The sequence below is a fragment of the Accipiter gentilis genome, chromosome 10 (assembly GCF_929443795.1).
Source record: "Accipiter gentilis chromosome 10, bAccGen1.1, whole genome shotgun sequence".
NCBI lineage: Eukaryota > Metazoa > Chordata > Aves > Accipitriformes > Accipitridae > Astur > Astur gentilis.
The window spans coordinates 40,063,128-40,082,156 of record NC_064889.1 but is presented as its reverse complement, the minus strand read 5'-3'; the positions used below and the strand labels follow the sequence as shown (position 1 = coordinate 40,082,156).

Here is a 19,029-nt window from a genome sequence, read left to right as displayed (position 1 = left end):
ACGGATTTATTTTTATCTCTGTTTAAGATGAAGATCATCAGATCTGTGATTGTAGGGCAGGGTGGTCTGGAAGGCTCGGTATGATGTGCAGTCAAGTCTTGCGTTGCTTTACATGATGGAAGCCTAATTTATGTTGGGTTTTTTTTGTGCATTCATTTTTCTGTGCCCCGAAGGTAATCGGTGGACTTGTCCCTTCGCTGCTGGAGGAGGGAAAATCCCTGGAGGGAACAAGGAGATTGCATCCTACGCCTCCCAGCCAAGAAGCCTGTGGTGGACATGCAGCTTGGCGGGCCAGTTAAAACGAGGAGCAGACGGCATGGCCGAAATCCCGTCCTTTCGGTCTCTGCGCGCAGCAGTGCAGGACCTTCAGCCCCCACCTCAGGACTGACAACCCCGCCGACCCCCCCACCCCGGTACCGCCACGGCTCAACCCCTCGTCCTCCGATCCGACCCGAGCAGCTTCTCGGGCTGGGATCCCCGCCGGTGCCTGTCCTGCCCTTGAAACGCGTTTTTCCCACACGCAGCCCCAAACCTGCCCAGGCTGTGGTGCCCCCCCCCCGCCCCCGGGACGGGCTGCCCACCGCCGACATCTTGAGGCCGCGCACGGCGGGGGAAGGACCGGGCGAGTGGGGGACCTTCACCCGGGTGGTCCCCGCCTGCCCGGGGGAGGGTGGCCTGTTTTAAGCCCTGTGGCTCCCGGTGGGAGCCCCGGGGGGGGGGGCGCTCCGGGAAGGCTCCCGGGGTCTCCCGGCCCGCGCTAGGCCCGGGAGAGGCCGCGCTGTCACCATGGTAACCGCGGCTGGACGGCGGCGGCCCGGCTTGTCCCACGCGGCGGCCCGTAGCGCGGTGCATTGTGGGCCGGGGAAAGATGGCCGCCTCCTTGATGTGGTGGTGAGAGGAGTCGGGCTCTTCGGCGCCGCAGGACGAGTCTCCCCTTCTCCTCCCGCCTCCCCCTCGCTCCCGTTTCGCAGCTCGCCGATCCTCTCTCGGCTCGCCGGTGTGCGAGGGAGCTGGGAGCCGCGATGGGCCGGGCGCGGCTCCCGCCGCAGAGAGTGCAGGGCCCGCAGGGCTAGAGGCGCCAGTGGAGGCCCGGGGCCCGGTCCCCGCCGGCACCTCGGCCCCTCCGCCGGGCCGGGAGACGCCACCTTCCTCGGAACCCGGACGGGGCTGCTGTCCGCGGGTGAAGGAGGAGAAGGAGGAGGAGACTCTCCAGGTGGAAGGCGCTGCTTCCTCCGGGCTCGTCCTTACCTGCACACCTGGGAGAGGAGCCTCCCTCTGCCCTTGCCCCGTCCTCCCTCCCCGCCAGCCCACCTCTGCGCCTCCACTTGCCGGAGGGATTCCCTCGGCCCCCGCTGCGTGCTGGGCTGGAGATTGCTGCTCACTTGTTGCCTGGCACTTCCCCTCTGATGGAGTCTGAGATGCTGCAGTCGCCTCTTCTGGGGCTTGGGGAGGAGGATGAGTCTGACCTCACTGACTGGAACTTGCCTCTGGCCTTTATGAAGAAAAGGCATTGCGAGAAGATCGAAGGCTCCAAGTCTTTGGCTCAGAGCTGGAGGATGAAGGACCGGGTAATGCTCCAGGGCAGGATGGGTTTTGGAGGAGGTATGGGGGGACAAGTGGTGAAAAGGGAGGAGTAAGCGCTCAGAGGGCTACACTGGGTATTTGATCTGACAGTCTAACTTGCCTTTAGTTTGTGTGCCTGCCATATGGTATTACGGGAGGCAAATGTTCAGATGGGTCAAAAGTACTGACTCCAAGTTCACGCTAGTACGCTCTTTGAGTAGCTCCCTCATTTAAGATCTTTATGTGAAATTTGGGTATTTGGTGATTTTCAGGAAAGACAATAAAATTAATGAGGTCTTAAAGAGCTCTCTGGATCAGCAGGTTAATGATGTGAGCACAAGGTGCAATAAACGGAGTCATTACAGTTGTCTAGTGGTAAAGATGCATGGAAGCTTTGTGCTTGTGAAGCTTGCCACCAGTATGTTTTGTGGAATATAGAAATAAGCCATTCTTTGTGTGTGGGGAAACTGAGATTACGTGATTTTGAGGGCAGAAAATAGTTATTAGATGAAGCACGCACTGTATTAAAGCAAGGTGCTTCTCTTGTGTTTGAATGTATGTTGCATATTAAACTGATAAAACCAAGCGTGTCAAAGAAAGATACCTGCCAGAGAGAGGGTCTTGAATCCTGCGTTGCATCCATGTCCCAACTTAAACATTTAAGTTAAAAGCAAACAAACAGAGCACCTAAGAAATGTCATGGATCATCAGTTCCACTCATTCTATTCTTGGAAACTGCTTTAGGTTGCAGGATTTCCTAGGTCTCATAGTTGTTTTGCCCATAACTTTGTGTTTATGAATATGTATGAATTTTTTTGGGTGACCAGACTTCTGTTATATTTATGATCTCTCCTGTAATACTGTGGAATAACTTGGGAACTGCTGTTGAAACTCCATCCTGTAATTTCTTTCCACAGGCATTATGACCAGGCATGAGGATGGTATGCATGAGACTAAATGTTCCTTGAGGGGTGTTCACCTAAATAGTTATAGTGCTTAGAAGTTCTGGGAAAGGCTGTGGCTGAACCAGAATCTTTGACTGAGTAGAATCATGTACTGAAAATTTCACTTGGCAGATCGTTAATGGATTGAATTGAGTTTTTTTTGGGTGTAATTTAAACGAGCCACAGAACACAAAGTTTTGTGGTATGTCGTCTTTAAAGGGTTTTGGCAAAGAAGGGATTTTTCTCTAGTAGACTGTGGAGGTGTGATGAGCTTGCTTATCTATTTTAGTGATCCCTCTGCCTTCCTGTGAAGCTTCCTGTTCACTTATTTCCTGATCTGCAAAGTTGTCTTTTTCTAAATTGGGAATGACATTGACTTGATCAAGATAACCAATAGGTTGTACAGCATAAGCATGAGTAAAGTGGTAGTAATCGGCTGTCTTCTCTGTATTTGTTGTTAAACATTTCATATACATGTTACAGCCAAAGAGAGTAATTTCAGTGGAGACAAGAGCACTGGTTACAGTGATCATCACAGCCCAATTCCTACCGTCCTTACTCCTATGGAGTTGCGGTTTCTTCCTCTGAGAGTCCTCTGTGCTGTGAATTATGTGCTTTTTGCGAAATAGTGTGCTACTTGCTGTGAATGAGCTCAGCGAAATGAGACCCTGAATCGTTCTCCAAGATATTGAGTCTTATTTTTGTAAATGAAGAAAATAAGAGCAAATCTGAAATTTTCTGTTTGGTCCTTCTGTTTTCACTGTCAACTTGAATCAAATAACTTTTCTTTATATTGGGATTAGTGGTGCTGCTCATGTGTCATTTGTATCTGGACAGCTTTATTAGGCATTGTTTGGACAAACTTGCCGTTGTGTATAATTACTTTTTTGCTTAGGAACAGGTTCATAGGAATATATAGAAAGCAGATAAAGACATCTGAAAGAGGAAGAGAAGCTGATTTGAGACTGCTCAATCTCATTACTTTTAAATCTTAATAGTTACTTTTAATATCTTGTATTTTATTCAACTTTTTAGCTATCATTGGATGTCTCCTTAGCATTTGATGTGATATAACAAACTTACCAGAACCAAAAATGGTGAAGAAAGGGGTCTGAAGATGCAGTGTTTAGAATTCTGTATAGAAAATGATGTTTGTTAAATATTTTTCCACAACTAACTCGGGTTAATCCTGCAAAATAGTTCATAAAGTCATATAATGTGGTTTGACCTTGCATTATGTGAACAGAAGGTAGAAGGCTAGCTTGCTATTTCATGCTGCTGTTGTTTTCACGTAGACCAACTGAAAATAGCAGTTCGAGTGTAATGGGTTTGTCCAGCAAACCAAGCATTGTAACAAAAATGCAGGAACTTGAGATTTGTGGAGTTCTTATTATGAAGCATTTTGAAATAATAGTGTGAGGGAAGATATGCAGTAATCTGTCAGCCTTTACTGTCAGGACGTATAATAATTATTCCTCAGTGATCAGAATTTTGTGTTGCAGCCATGCTTGTTTTGGTCAGCATTCAAGGCTTCTGATGTCTGTCTATAGCTGCTAATCAAATTAAAAGCAACACATAGTCATTTCCCTCCAGTGTCAATCTGACTGTGGCTCTGTTGCATTCCCCAATTTATTTTAGCTTCCTTCTCTTGTCTCTTGCCTCCTTTTTTCACAAGCCAGGTCTGATTGACTTCAGATGTAGTCTTATCTTTGAGATGCTATTGAAAGAGATTTTCTTGAGGGCTGGAGGGGATATACCTCTTGGTGTGAGTTGAGAGTGTGGAAAACATTCCATTATTTTATATTTGATAAATTAACTTGTCAAACTTAGGATGGGAACCCTTATCTGTATTTAAACACACCAGCCTATCTCTAAATCAAGAAATTCTCAAAGATTAATCAAAACAAGTCTCTATTTGCCCAAGTTGCAGGTAAATATGTGGCATTTTTTCCCTGTGAATAATGAAAAAACACAGGCAGTGGTGGATTTTGCCCTTATTCATCTTCTTGAGTAGTCCTAGGGAGTGATCCTAGCTTTACTGTAGTTGTAGGAAATGATTCACTAAGATTCAGTATGGAATGACTCTTTTTTTCATCTTGCTTTATTGCTCTAAAAAAAAAAGAGTTTATAAGAACTTGAAGGTTCTTTAGAAGGCAGAACTCTAATAAGAGGGAAGAATCAAATAAGAAAAGTAATGAGTGGTAAATCTAGATAAAATAACTGAACATTCGCTTGCCCCCCGCCCCCTTCATCCAGAAGGATTGCTCTGAAAACATTTAAGCCTTCGTCTCCTGCTTTCATGGACTACATATGCCATCAAAGTGACACTACTTTGATCTATTATTTATTTAAAGAATATTTTTAACACAAGAGGGTTGGAATTATGCTTTGTGTATTGAATTAAATCTCACAGCCTCAGTAGCAACCAAATCATGAAACTTGATTTAAATAAAAAGATTTCAAATACACCAGGTTTTACTGACAAGTTGCTACTAAATTCAGAATATTTAAATTAAGATTTGCTGTACTTTAAATATTGATTTCCAAAATAAGCAGAGAGTAACAAAGCTGATTGTAATAGTTTTACTTTAACGTTTTTTTCCTGCTGCCTCATAACTTACTGAGTGGGAATTAAATCCTCTTTTTATGAGAAGAGGAATACACAATTAGGTTTCTATGGAAATGCAGATTAAAGCAGGACCGCATACAAATGCGCTTAATTCAGAGAAGCGGAGTTTACCTGCCTGCATGGTAAATGTTTCATGTGTCAAAGGAAATTAATGAAGAATAGTAGCATTGGAAGTTTGTGCACATCATTTTAGCTTGAAATAGTTGTTTCAAGCTAAGGAAGCTTCCCAGGCACTCTTGTAATGAACGTGGCTTGGCTACTGGTTGCTCTTAGAGCGCTGAAGGATCATCTCCTTGCTCTATTCGGAGCCTAGTTTCATGTGTTTTTTGTGAGCTGAAACGAGGCAGCAGGAATCTTGTGTGGGGAAAGGGTGGGAGTTCATGTTTTGGCAGCAGCCTTCACTTTAGTTTGACTTATTCCATCTTAAATGTTTGTTTTCTGTTTGCTTAGGCATGATCACGGACTATCAACTGTGTTCATGTTTAGGAAACTGATAACCCAGTAAGTAGTCTGGGATCTAACCCAAATGATATGTAGTTTCTGCTCTTCCCCTGCTATGAAGATAAACTCTTAGGAAGACTAACTTGGAGCACTTTGATGCTATAGCGTGGTCCTGAGAACTGGTAATGGTGTGAATCTCTCTCTTCTAGGTCAGTGGTTGAAATCCATTTTAGTTCAATTGCCACTAAAAGTGGCAATTACTGTCTAGTGAGGTGTGTGAATTGAGTGGTAGCATAGGGCACCTGCTGGTTTACAGATGTCTTTAAAAACAAAACAAAATAAAAACCCCAGCTTTTCCCTGAGCTGAACCCCCTGCTGTAAGTAATGAGCACTGTCATCTAAGTTATAGATTTATATCTTCTCTTACCTAGAACAAAGGTCACTTTGAATTAAGGTGGTTGTGTATTGATTGGATAGAGTTGGGGAGCTTGCGCTTTATCTACCACTATCTACAAATGTTCTTATGTCTAAGCAGAGAGGGGACTTTCATTAACAGCTCTGAAGAGTATAGCTAGTCACATATTTTGAAAGAAAAAGATCTTACCTTTATATATCAGTAGCATACACTGAAATCTTCAACTCGGTCAATTGCTTTCTCATCCTATGAATTTTCTCGCTTCAGCTGAGATCTAGAGGATGTAAAATGAACACTGTTAGCAAATGGTATGACAGAAAATAACGATATCTTTGTGCATTCAAAAAATGGAGTGAGAGGATACTTATTTATAAATAATGTGCTTCATTTTTTGACTTGGAGACTAGGGCAGTCTTGGAGACTGGTGTTGCTGCAATGCTGAGCATATGGTATTTGGAGGGGAGTTAGGCAATTATTGCTACTTAAAATCAAGATATATGTTGTAGTGGCTAGTTACCTTCCTGCCCCCCCCAGCACCTTTGTCGAAATTTGAAAGGCCTGCGAATAGCAGACAATGGAAAAATATTCACCTTGAAAGATATACATAAGTGCTGGACTATTACTGCAAATTGTATACTTTAATTAAAAATATGTATCGCTATATGAGGCTTTTCCTCTAATTTCTCAAGTGTGGCAAATGTTAATAAACATTGGTAGAACCCTGGTGCAGTGGTAGATCGCCAGATGGTAGCGGGCTGCTTCACATGAAGCTCTTGTGGCGAAAACTGTGAAACATCTGTTCTGCTGACAACTACCACTTCTTTATTTTGGCATTGTGCGTGTTTTGATAGTTGAGAGACTGGAGGTTATGTGAATGTTTTAGAAATGCTTTGTTAATGCTTCTCCAGTTCTTGGATTTCTTTTCTCTGCCTTTATGTAGATAGAGGAATTCAAGGGCACCAGGCTTCTGTGGAGTTCCGTTTTTGTTTGTCTCCATGGGTTATGTAGGTTTTCTGGGAAGTCTGGTTGTGTTTTTCCTTCTGGGATGTTGCTTTAATTGGCATGCTGCTGTGCTGATCTTCTACCCTTGAACGTTTCCAAAGGTGACTGTTAGCATAGTATGGCCATGGATAACTGAGGGAGATTATTGATTGTTCTTTGTGTCTCATAGCTTTAACTGGCATTTCCAACTAAACTTGATAAACCCAAGATGTTTGTCTTGCTCTTCTATAAAGAATGTACTGTAGACTCTCTCAATAAATTATCTAGTGAAGTACTTAACAAAACCTGGATTTGTGTTAATGGCATTCTTTAATACAAAGTTATGATGTGGGATATGGTAGGTGACAGATGGGCTCAGGGCCTGAAGAGTTCCTTTTTATCTTTTTGTCCCAGTGGTTCTACCAGTGACACTGTGACCAGTATTTTTACTTCTGTATTTGTATTTATTTATTTATTCATGCTGTGTTGTGGCAGGGTGATCTACAGCTGGAGTACCTTTTGTTGGGTAGGGGATGAGAGTGGCAATGTAATTAGTGCTATACTCTGCAGAACAGAGAAAAGGAGCAGTGCTTCAGAGGTGTGCAAAATAGTCTGTGGTAGCAGTGATGGTTTGAGTCATTCCATCCTTCTCTGTGCAGCCTGCCATCTGCGTGGAGCTCTGTGCTCATGGCTGTCCCTTTGCTTGACTTCCCTGTAGTCTGACAAAGCCTCAAGAAGGAGCACAGTCTATAGCATGGTTTGCTCTGAGAAGCTTGACACTCTTCCCTCAGTGACTCCTCCTTTCTCTCCATGGCATATCAGCAGTGAGAAATTTAAAGCCCTTGAAGTGATCAGGTGGTTGAGCCTTATTGGGCAGGGGGGAACAGTGTTCTGTACCTTATGGCTCTCAACAAAACCGAACATCTTCATGTTCCTGACGCTTAGTTGAAATTATGGACTTGATCTTGTCCTTACCATTTTCTCCTACTTGCTCCTGTAGTCTCGGGAAACTTCCTATTTTAAAAAGTTATTTTAATTTAGTGAAGTTGGCTGTAGCTCAGGGATTTCACTTGAACGGAGCAGTGTGATTCTTGATCAGACGTATGTTGTGTAGCATCTATTATTGACTTGTTAAAGATCTAAAAGTGTCGTCTAGGAATAATTTGAAATAATAGTTTGTAAGGAAGATCTGAAGATGTAGTAAGTCAATGCATGGGAAGATGGACACCTTTTTAAAGATAGTGCTAGACAGGAGTGGGAATGTGGTGGAATGATGAAAAGAAGCCTGTACAGAATGCAAAGCAGATACAGAGTAGTGCTGAGGTGAGAAGGAAAGCCGTTGTCACAGATCAAATGAGAAATAACATCTAGAAAATGTCTCTTGTTGATTCTTTTTGCATGTTGTATGAAGAAAGCAAAGATCATAGAAGTAAAATATTTGCTTCCTATTATTTTTCATTATTTTAAAGAAATGATTGATAGGGACAAGAAAACACTATTTTGGTTATATGCATCGAAGCAGTGGTTTAAAGGCAATATTTTGATGCTTTGCTATGACAGAGTGAATCAGCCTACTTGACTTTGTAGTTTTTAATCTTCAGAGCAGTTCTGTCATGCACAATTACCTTTGATCTCTGAGGGTACCTTCAGAAGCTGAGGTTGCCGGGCCATAGCATGTCAATTGATATTAGTCCCTATCGGACAGAGAAGATGCACGCTCTTCCCAGAGCAAGTAAATAGAAAGTGTGTAGGTATATCTTGGGTATTGATTGACAGTAGTAATTCATTACAAGCCTAAGAAGTGCTTATAAAGTAAATAGAGCAGCCAGCAGTTAAAAGTCCGTTTTATGAGGAGCTGTGTTAGCATTACTCACTGCTCTTGAACTTTGTGTACTAGCCGCATTCACTGGGTAAATGAACATGTTGGACATAATAAACCTCTGAAGAAAATTCATAGTATTAGTGCAGAATACAGAGGTTAGAAAAGGAAAACAAACACTAAGGAGGAGTTGATCTAGGAATCTAGTGTATGCTGTCACAACAGTCACAGCAAGAACTGACCTTTTGGGCTACAGATGGCTGAAGACTACCTGCAGAGGTGTTGAATAATTAATGTTAACTTGGAAGTATTTCGTTGCGTTCTACTATTTTTATCGCTGTGGAGAAGCACACTGATTTTTTCCATAACAATTTATTTCTTTTAAACTTTATATAAAAAAACTTCCTTGAAACGGAAAGCTCTGCCTTTTCAGGTATTTTACCTTGCAAATGTTACAGGTGCGCTGAAGGAGGACTGGCACATCTCACTCCTTTTGGTATTTGGCCTGCTAAAGGGAAGATCCATTAAAAAGAAGACTAACTCTTGATTCTCAAGCATCTCTCAGTGTGATGCAAAATGAGTGTAGAAGGGTACCAAGTTAGAGCTTGATAGTATAAGTGACTGCTCAAAGGGCAATGCATCAAACAGATCCCACTTCTGCAGCAAGGATCTGTATTCCTTCTGCCTGTTTGCTGGGTAGAGATAAGTCATGTACATGTGGGATATGTTCTGTGTGAGTCACTCCCTTCAGAAACCTTTCTCTGTTTTTGTGTGGAGTTCTGTGATCAAGTGGACTAGGAAGGTCAAGGTTTTGTCTGCCTGTTCAAAATTTTCAGCCTTTTCACCAGCTGATTTCTGAACTGGCATTCCTCCCTTGTGTGTTTTGTGCCTGAGCCCTGGAAACGACGCGTGTGCTGTTAGAGAGCATCCAGACCGGACAAAGTGTTGCCACTTGCCACCTCTTAGCTGGGAGCCTGAAATGGGAAGCTGCCAGAGAGTTCAGGATGCCCATCTTCTCCCATGGCAGATCTGCCATGAATTCTGTCACCCCCAGAAGAACCCTGTTCCACTTAAGGACGCAGGTTGCTGCAAGAGGCCACCTTGTTGTGAGAAAGCCTGCCAGGTGTGGGTGTGATGTATAAAAGCTTCCACAAGGCTTGGGAAAGAGAAAACATGATTTTCTGGGTGTTGCAGAATGATCTGTAACTGAAACTCCAAAGGGAGAACAATGTTTCGTATTGCTAAATATTGCTGTTGCTGCTCAGTGTTTAGAGAACTCCTTGCTGAAGTATTTAATGGCATGTCTCCGAAACAGTTAACATTTTTGAGTTATCTGTGGAACATGGGTGGTTTTGCCTTTTGGTTGAGAGACTTGTACTAAATCCATGTAAATGTATATAAAGAAAAATATCCCCAAAAAGTCTTTAGGAAGGGAATGAATTTACTGAACAAGCAGGTAGAACTGAGCCTGCTGCCCAATGAAGATTCCCAAATGAGACGGATTTGAGGATTTCTCAGTCTGGAAATCTGTCCCAGTATTTGTATTTAATGCTGATAAGTTCACCCTCAGCTCTGTAAAATAATGTAGCAGCATATATTTTATGTTTAATGCTGACTTAATCTTGTGTTTGTATTAGCTCACAGAAGCAATTTTAACTTATTGGCATAAAACCAGGCAGGTTTATAACGGTTGAATGTTCATCTATGTAACATTTAAACAGAAATTTTTCAGCTTGAAAATTGCAGTGTAGAAATAAAATATTTATGGGTTTGAAAATGTCCATTCTGAAATGTTAGGTGAGTGTCTTACCACAAAATGCAAAATTTTCATAAATTGATGGACTGACTTGTTCTTGGTATTACTTGAACTAGAAGATAAAACAGTTATATGACTCTTCTCTTAGTTGCTAACCTGGTTCTTACTTAGGCTGTAACAAATCTTTAGCAACTGATGAAATAGGGTGTCTCAGTTACCGGTTGGGCTGGAATTACTTTTAAGTGTGCTGCAATTGGATAAGTTGGGCTCCCTGTGACGATAAAACTTCAGGTTTTCAATCAAAACCATTCTTATGAAGATAATGTAATGTTTCTTTTAGCAGAGAATAACTGCAGAAATTGCACTAATTTTGGTTTGAGATACCTGTGGGTGATGTTACTCTCTTGTCTGCAGATCTGTTTTGTCTTGAAATAAGAGGTGAATTAAAAATATTTTACAAGTTCTCTGATCCTTAGTATAATATGTACATTTTAATGTCAAATGCTTTAATAAGCATCTTCTCTTCGAATGGACACAGAACTACCTCTGCTCACTTACTCCCATTTCTGATGGATTTGGGGTTTAAATTCAGTACCATTACATCTCAGGAAGAGCTTTTTGACCAAGTGGATTTTGTGATTTAAATGTTGCAGGTTCTGACCCAGGGTTATTAAATCATTTTAAATTTAATGTAATACGAGGTTGTGAATTTTATCCTTTTTTTTTTTTTTAACATACAAACTATACCATATAGAGAAGAGTCCACAGTAAGAGCTTCTATGGTTTTGATCTTGAGCCTTTGCTGAGAAAGCATTTTGGATATTGGTTTTCCTAGAAGCTTGCCAAACATTCTTATGCTTAATTTTTTAATTCTAACAAAAATCCATTGAAATGTATTCTGGTGGATATATTCTTGAAATGTAGAAAAGAAAATTTCCACTGTCTTAATAACAGATGAGAATGTCCTAGTACTTCTTGCATTAAGAAGCTTTAAATATGCTATGAAGTTTCTGGTAGTATGTTCCAAAAGAGTTTAGAAATGTGAAAAGCATTGTTCGATTTCTTGGGCCTAGGTTTTCTTTTGATCTGTAATGATTCAACATCATAGATGGATGTTGAGTAGGAGTTGGAGGGGAGTATAAGAGAGCTGTAATTCTTACTGAAGATGTGCTCTTTATTAGCAGAACAAATAGTCGTGAAGTATAATACTTTATGTGCTTTGTAGGGAGGTAGGCAGAGGGGAAATAACCCTATTTGTCTTTGGGATCAGTTAGACTGTTACTTTTCATTACTGGTTTGCTGTCTGTTTTCAAGGAGAAATGCTTATTTAAAACACCGAACTTGGGAATAGAAAATAAATATCAGCCTGTTCAGCGTAAGTCACAGATCAGACATTACTAGTAAAATATTGAAAAATAAGTCAGTATTAGACCACAAATGGGAAACAATAAATAAGACAGAAAAGATTGTTTGGCAGGATACTTTCTCTTGGAAGAATGATTTGTGCATTTCCACTTCTAATAAGTTATTTTGTCCTGTAGTTTTCTTTGTTTCCTTCTGGGTTTTTAGTGCCTGTTTGCCAGTGTGTGATTACTTCTGGGGATGTTTGTGCTCTTTAACACCCTGCAGTACCATGTTTTTTTCTGAGGGTGTGTGAACTGGCAGTGGATGTAAGCATACTGAAAAGGTGTCCCGGTGTGCAGGTTAAAGCTCAGTCAGTGCAAGTAGTTCTGTAATGGTCAGATGTTTTTTTTTGGGGGGGGGCTTTTTGGGTTATTTTTATCCTTTTCCTTCTTTTTTTTTTTTTTTTCTTTTTTCCTTCTTCCTGCCAGACTATATTGCTAAGCACTACTATTCTCAACAAATATGTGTAGTTGGTACATAACACTTCTATGCTTCTTGAAATAGTAAAGTGTTACCTATTTAAGGTCTTTCGTTAAATATGATTGATTTCTTATTTTTGCCTAGTGCATGGGTGGGTCAAGCCAAAAGTCTCAACAGGAACTGTGTACCTATTACTGTTTTAAACATATTCTGTGGGTTTTGGGAAGGCAGGAAAAGATGACACTGAATAATAATCTTGAAAGGTGTTGCTTTCTAAATGAAGTTATTTCCTTATCTTTTGTTATCTTCTCAAAACGAATAGAAAGGTTTCAAATTGCATGTTGTAATAAGTATTTATTGCAACATCGAAGTAACATGATGTTTTCATTGGTGCAATAGTCAATACTGTACATGAAATAGGTGAGCAGGAAGAAAGCCAAGTGCACTTGCTAAGGAAAAATAAGTCAGTGAAGTGTCCCATGCCAGACATCTGCTTTACTGGGTAGAAAGCCTGTCCCTTAGATTTTAAGACTAGAGGGAACCGTTTTCATCCAATTGCCACTTATGTACTGCAGCCTGCATCATGTAGGAGCTAATCTGTTCACAGAGCCCAGTAATGGATGTACTGGTAACAGAAAGTGCATGGAGCTTCCAGGCCACCTCTGATCACTTTTAAAAATCAGTCCGTTTTTATAACATACAAATTTTGTACTGGATGAATTGAAAAATTTTGGAACTATTCTTCCTTTTACTAGTGCTGGGTATTATTTTGCTACCTTGAAAATCATAGGATCATAGAATCATTTAGGTTGGAAAAGACCCTCAAGATTGAGTCAAACCGTAAACCTAACACTGCCAAGCCCACCACTAAACCATGTCCCTGAGCACCACACCTACACGTCTTTTAAATACCTCCAGGGATGGTGACTCAACCACTTTCCTGGGCAGCCTGTTCCAGCACTTGATAACCCTTTTGGTGAAGAAATTTTTCCTAATATCCAATCTAAACCTCCCTTAGTGCAATATGAGGCCATTTCCTCAGTGTATGTTTCCCGAAAGTAACTCCTAGTGTAGTGGTATGTGGTTCTTGGGCTGGGGAAGAAGTCTGGTATCCTTTTGTGTGGGTCATGGATTCTCTGTGTGTGGTTTGGATTGGAGGTAAATCAGTCAATACTTGGATGTTGAAGTAGCTTTTTTTAACTGCGTGCACTTCTTGTGAACCATGTGGTATGTGCCTGTTACATTTGTAAATATATCATGTTTTTGTTGCAGCTGTTGTAGAATGGTTTTTACTGAAGTCTTTATCGTAGTGAACGACTAGTGAGATCTTTGTGCTGGGTTCTCTAAAACCAGGGCAGCGGTTGCCCTCTGTCCAGATGAAGTAATTTTCTAAACCAAGAAATGAGAGGGAAGGGTAAGATGTGTGTGAACAACGTGAAAAGTGTCAACAATTGCTGGCACAATTTATTTTTGAGGGTAGCAGTTTGGTGTTGATAAAATAAGTGAAGGAAATCGAGGTGAAAAGAGAGATGAAAGCCAAAGATAAGGGAAGCAGATAGAGGGGGAAGAGGATGGAAAAGACTTCCAGGGGGAGAGGAATGAATCAGGTTGGTTGTCAGTGCAGATGTCTGCTCTCCATCGGAAGCCCCCAGGTTTGGTTGCAGGCATCCAAGTCTTGGTGGTGTTGCCTCAGGGCTACCTGACTGCTCTCAGCTTTGGAGGATGAAGCTGCATCTTGCAGCTGATCCTCATTTTGCAAGTAACTATATTTTTACTATGTATTGTTCTTAATTTTGATAAAGTTCTCTTAGTGCATGTGTACTTAGTGCTAAACTTCAGCTCTGGACCTTGTCACCCCATCTATGTGTGCTCCTTTGGGAACCCTTGTGAAATGCCAGTGAGGGAATCCTCATTCAGACTCTTGTGTTCATCTGTATTCTGCAAAGTGCTGCTTCCTCCTTGTTAACTCATGGGGATGAGTAACTCCTACGTGATTGCAGGGTTTTGCTAGCAAGAACATAGTTTGGGATGAAGCCAGATTTTTTGCTAATTTTTTACTCAGGTTCCCAATCATAGACATGGGAGTGAGTGGACACTGCAGAATTTCTGGCCTGATGTAGACCTTGTCCCCCCTTCTTGGTGTGAGTAGTGTCTCTCTGCTCCAGTTTCTAGTTTCTTTATAAATTATACATTTGTGTGGCTCTAGCTTTTTCTGTAAGTGTGAAGTTTGGATTTTTTTTTTTCTTTTTGCCTGCATTCTGAATTGTAATGAGCACCCTGGGGAAGTGGAGATGTGGGTGGCCTCGCTTCAGACAAGTAAGCGAGTGCCGAACGCTCGATGGAAGTACTGTGAGCCACGTTATTTTTTTTGTTTTCCTTCTCTGGTTTAGGTATTGGGATAAGGGAGTTTAGAAAAGAGCATAAGGACGTGAAATAATAATTTTCAAGCAATATTTTTAACTGGCCGTAGTGCTTAGTCACTGGTTTAATGCAGCTTTTCGGTCACAGGCAAGGTGTCAGTGGGTTTGGATTTGCTGTGTTCGTGGTGCCCCTTGTGGCTCCAGCAGTGTGGCTGAACGTGCTGCCTGGGCAGGGCCGTGGGGCGGGTACTGAAGCAGCAGCTATAGCCAAGACCAGGAAAGGGTGCCAAGTGATGATTTCTCCTAAAATAAGGCTATCCAGGGTAACTGACATGGGGAAAAAACCAAAACAAAAAGATGGACTAAACGTTTTGTAATGGTTTGGTTGGTCACTTGGGTGTTTTTCCCTTGTAATGCTTTTAGTTTTAATATTAGAGAGGACATGCTATATTATAATATTGATCAGGGACCCTGAATAGCATATTCTCATGTTTTAATAATGTATTTCAGTTGGACAGTGACTAATTTGAGTAGCAGAAGTCCACTGATATCCATTTCCATGCTCTGTAAAGAAGAATGGGCTCTGGAAATAATAATAAAAATAGTAACATAAAGTCTAAGTACTGTTCTGTTTAAAAAAAAATTTAATCAGTCATGCCTTGCTTAAAATAGTCCATGTTAAAGAGCAGATAACAAAGGTTTGTTGAAACCCTTCAAAAGTTACAGTAGTGGTAAAATTTTAACACAAGTGAAAATTGATTTTGTTTCTAAGCAAGCATTTTATTGTCTGTCTTTGCAGATGAAGACTGTTAGTGTTGCCTTAGTTTTGTGCCTAAATGTCGGTGTGGACCCTCCTGATGTAGTGAAAACTACTCCCTGTGCCCGTCTGGAGTGTTGGATAGGTAAGTCTTGAGAACTTCCAAGCTCCAGCTGACTCTATTAGTTTTATAAATACTGAGTTATAGTATATATAGTAATCTTGAAGTTGTGTGTTTCCTGGACTTAAAACTACCGTGAACAAGAGGAAATCTGGCATCTGATTCTACTTTGTCTATATGAGTTAATTAAGAGTCCAGCAGTAACTGCTGCCATAGGTCATCTTTCCTGCTTTATTCTAAAATGAGACAGCATAGAGGAAAAAAGCTGTTAATTAGCTACTTAGCTTTCTTTTCATTGTTGTAGATTTATAAATATCTAAGGAAATCTCTGAGCAGTTACATCTTTAAAGTACTGTGATCTGCAAAGGTTTAAAATTACCCTACCTCATACAATACAGAAATAAGTTTCTATAAAATGCATGGACTTTACTGCATGTTGAGGTGACTGCTCTGGGGCTATTTTAATTGGGATCATGAATTCAGAAGACCTGGAATTATTCCCAAGGATGTCTTGCTTGCCGTTCCAACACCTGGGCTTGCTACTTTGGTGCAGTATTGGACTAAATTCCTAGGTTTTTGTTGATAAATTGAAAGTTCCCTTGGTTTTGGAGATCAAGTCTGATTATCAAGGTGAAACATATCTGAAGTAATATTAGGAGGAAATACCTTGTATAAGAAAGCTTTCTAAGAGAGATTTGTTTTTCATCTAGGAGTTGAAAATGTTCAGTCTTCAGCAAGTAACATGCAGAGCACTATAATCCTAAACTCAGGGGCTTATGATAGGCTGCAGAAGCAAATTAATCATTGCACAAACTGAATTTCTTTAAAAACTTTCAGAACATCTCGTGTCTAACCTTGCCTTACCTGCTTTATGAATCATAGCATCTCTTTTTTTTTAACCTAAAAATGCTGATGACTTTAAAGCAGTTAAAAAGCCATGAGCATGCACTAACAAATACATCTATTCAGTGGAGAGAACAGCTCTGATTTCTCATTGATGCACGAGTACAGAGCAAAGAGAATGAGGAGCGTTGCAGAGTCATTAAAATAAAGTTATTAGTGACTATCATCAACAAAGAATTTTGAATGCAGTTTTTAAATTAAATTTTTAGTGTGTATATATACACACAAGTACTCATTTCCATTTCTAGCCAACTTTAAATATCTGAAAAAGGTAATTGCAAAAATATCTGCTGCTTTTTTTCTTCTATACAACAGTCTCAAGAGAAGCTAATCGTGTGTATTGTGGAAACATAACGTCTTTGCCAGATGTGCAAGGAAGTGTGGAAATCATTTTGGTGCAATTGCTGCTATTTACAACCGAGCTGAGATCACCAGCTTGTGAACTCTGGTGACAAATGGCCATTGCAGTCTCAGACAAAAGCTGCTTGCAATTCTCTCTGTACCTTCCAGATACACCCTTAGAACATCTGAAGTGTTTTGTTTTTCTCCAGAATTAAGCCTTAGCTGACATCGGTGCTACAGTGTCAACCTGGCACGGTTGAAGGCACAGAGAGCTTCATGCCGTGATGATACCGAAGGTATCTTGCCCTACATATCTGCAGGCATTTGCTAGCCTTACGTATGCACTCAACAAGGGAGGCTGAAGGCTCACGTAATGACTGTGGTGGCATGAGCTATATTTAGAAAAATAATTAATTTCCATTGTTTGGCTCTTGGAATGGCACCAGTGTACTTTGTTTTTGTATAAAGGGTATTGTTAATAATGCTAATTGCTCTGAAGGCACTCCAGAGTCCACAAACTACATTCCTCTGCTGTGAAAGTGCGTGTGAAGTATTTTTCATTTCTTTTTCTGAACTTCAGTTTGGTCCTTTTGAAGGACTCGAAATTCTGGTGTGTTTATGCTATTTTTTTGTTTCCTTTTTTTTTTAATTTGAGCAGTAGCTAATGGCATATTAACTAACAAAAGACGTTACAAGGCAGTGTGAATACTTTTGGGGGAGTACTGTTCAAAATCTCAAGAGTATCAGCTCACCTTAAACAGCAAGGGGACTGTTGCAGTTCAGAGCAACAAAGACTGCTAAAATATATATATAGATATTTCTAAAAGGTATGTCAGTGAGTGCTGCAACAGCAGGGTCTGTAGTGGGGAGCGGGTGCTCATTCTGTCCTGGAGACGGCTCTGGTGAGGCTTCTGGAACAACAGCTGCAGCTCAGCCAAAGACAGTAGACAGGCTTCTTGAAATCTGAGCAGACAATTTACTACTGCTTGTGTTTGTTTTGAAAAAAGGTAAATGGTGTACTCGCATTACCTTAAATCTTTCTACAAAAGTATACTAAAATTTAAATAGGATCCTAGCTTTTATTCATTTAAAGAAAATTAAGTCATAAAATCCTGCTTTCATCCTACTTTATTATATTTTGTTTCTAACAGTACAAGGTAGAATATTTGTAAAGATTTAAAAAAAAAGTCATTGTTTTGGTTAAATGCTTCTAAAATAATTTATATTAAATTGCAAAATATTAGCTTCTAGGTTTTTTTGAAACTTATTAATAGTGTCAATTATATGGCCATGTTTTTTGAATAAAGCACATAAGCTGAAATTGTATTGGTGTGTATGGATGGTGGCAATTATCTAGTGATGAAATTAACTTCTTAAAAATTACAAATGACATATAATCTCTGAAGCAGTAAGCAATGGAAGTAAATGAAGCAGGATTTTGCATTCATCAAGAAAAAATGTTTATCATCAAATATTTCACCAATTTAAATTTTTGTCATTATTTACTATAGAAACCTTTTTTCAATATTAAAAGAAACAAATGTAATGCCTCTCCTGTCTTTCCAAATAAAATTGCATTTATTACCTTAGTGAGAGAAATCTTCCAGATTTGATAGTCTTTAATGGTATTTAATTTGTACTTGAGTGAAGAATTTGGGGATAATTTTTGGATATTGTACCCAAGTAAATTCCATGAAGAATGTAATGTTTATGAATTTGAAATTGAATGCATGAAAGGAACCTGCATTAAAATGTCATTAAATGATTTTTCTTGCAAGCAGAACACTGGAGAGGGAAAGTGTGGAAAGCTTTTGGCTTCTTTCTTCTGCAGAGGGGGGTGGTGTTTATGCTTTGATGTAGACCTTGATCTCCCAGGTTGTAGATCTGGATTTTACAGAAACATAATGTGGAGTAGCTAAAGGGTTAAATGCACATAGAATTGGAAATAATTTCTGCCTCTTGTCAAGCTGAGTGATTCAGTTGTGGTCAAAAATACTCATTTGTATTATATTTCCTAGATCCTCTGTCAATGGGTCCTCAAAAAGCTCTGGAAACCATTGGTGCAAATTTACAGAAGCAGTATGAAAACTGGCAGCCAAGAGTAAGTATTCCTTGGGCTTCCCCTCTGCAGCTATAGATATGATGCTCCTTTGTGATAACATTCAACAGCCGAA

General features: G+C 40.4%; 1 protein-coding gene across 3 annotated transcripts in view; it reads left to right on the top strand.

The window, feature by feature from the left end:
• Positions 1-19,029, top strand: part of RPTOR (regulatory associated protein of MTOR complex 1) — a 200,657-nt gene that overhangs the window by 37,640 nt on the left and 143,988 nt on the right. For 2 of the 3 annotated variants that reach the window (XM_049813117.1, XM_049813116.1), the window contains exons 1-3: positions 864-1,568; positions 15,532-15,634; positions 18,874-18,956. In XM_049813117.1, the coding sequence (XP_049669074.1) occupies positions 1,407-1,568; positions 15,532-15,634; positions 18,874-18,956 (348 nt within the window). In that variant the 5' untranslated portion in view covers positions 864-1,406. Of the gene's footprint in view, positions 1-863; positions 1,569-15,531; positions 15,635-18,873; positions 18,957-19,029 lie in introns of those variants that run through there. The other variant, XM_049813115.1, reaches the window with a different exon arrangement.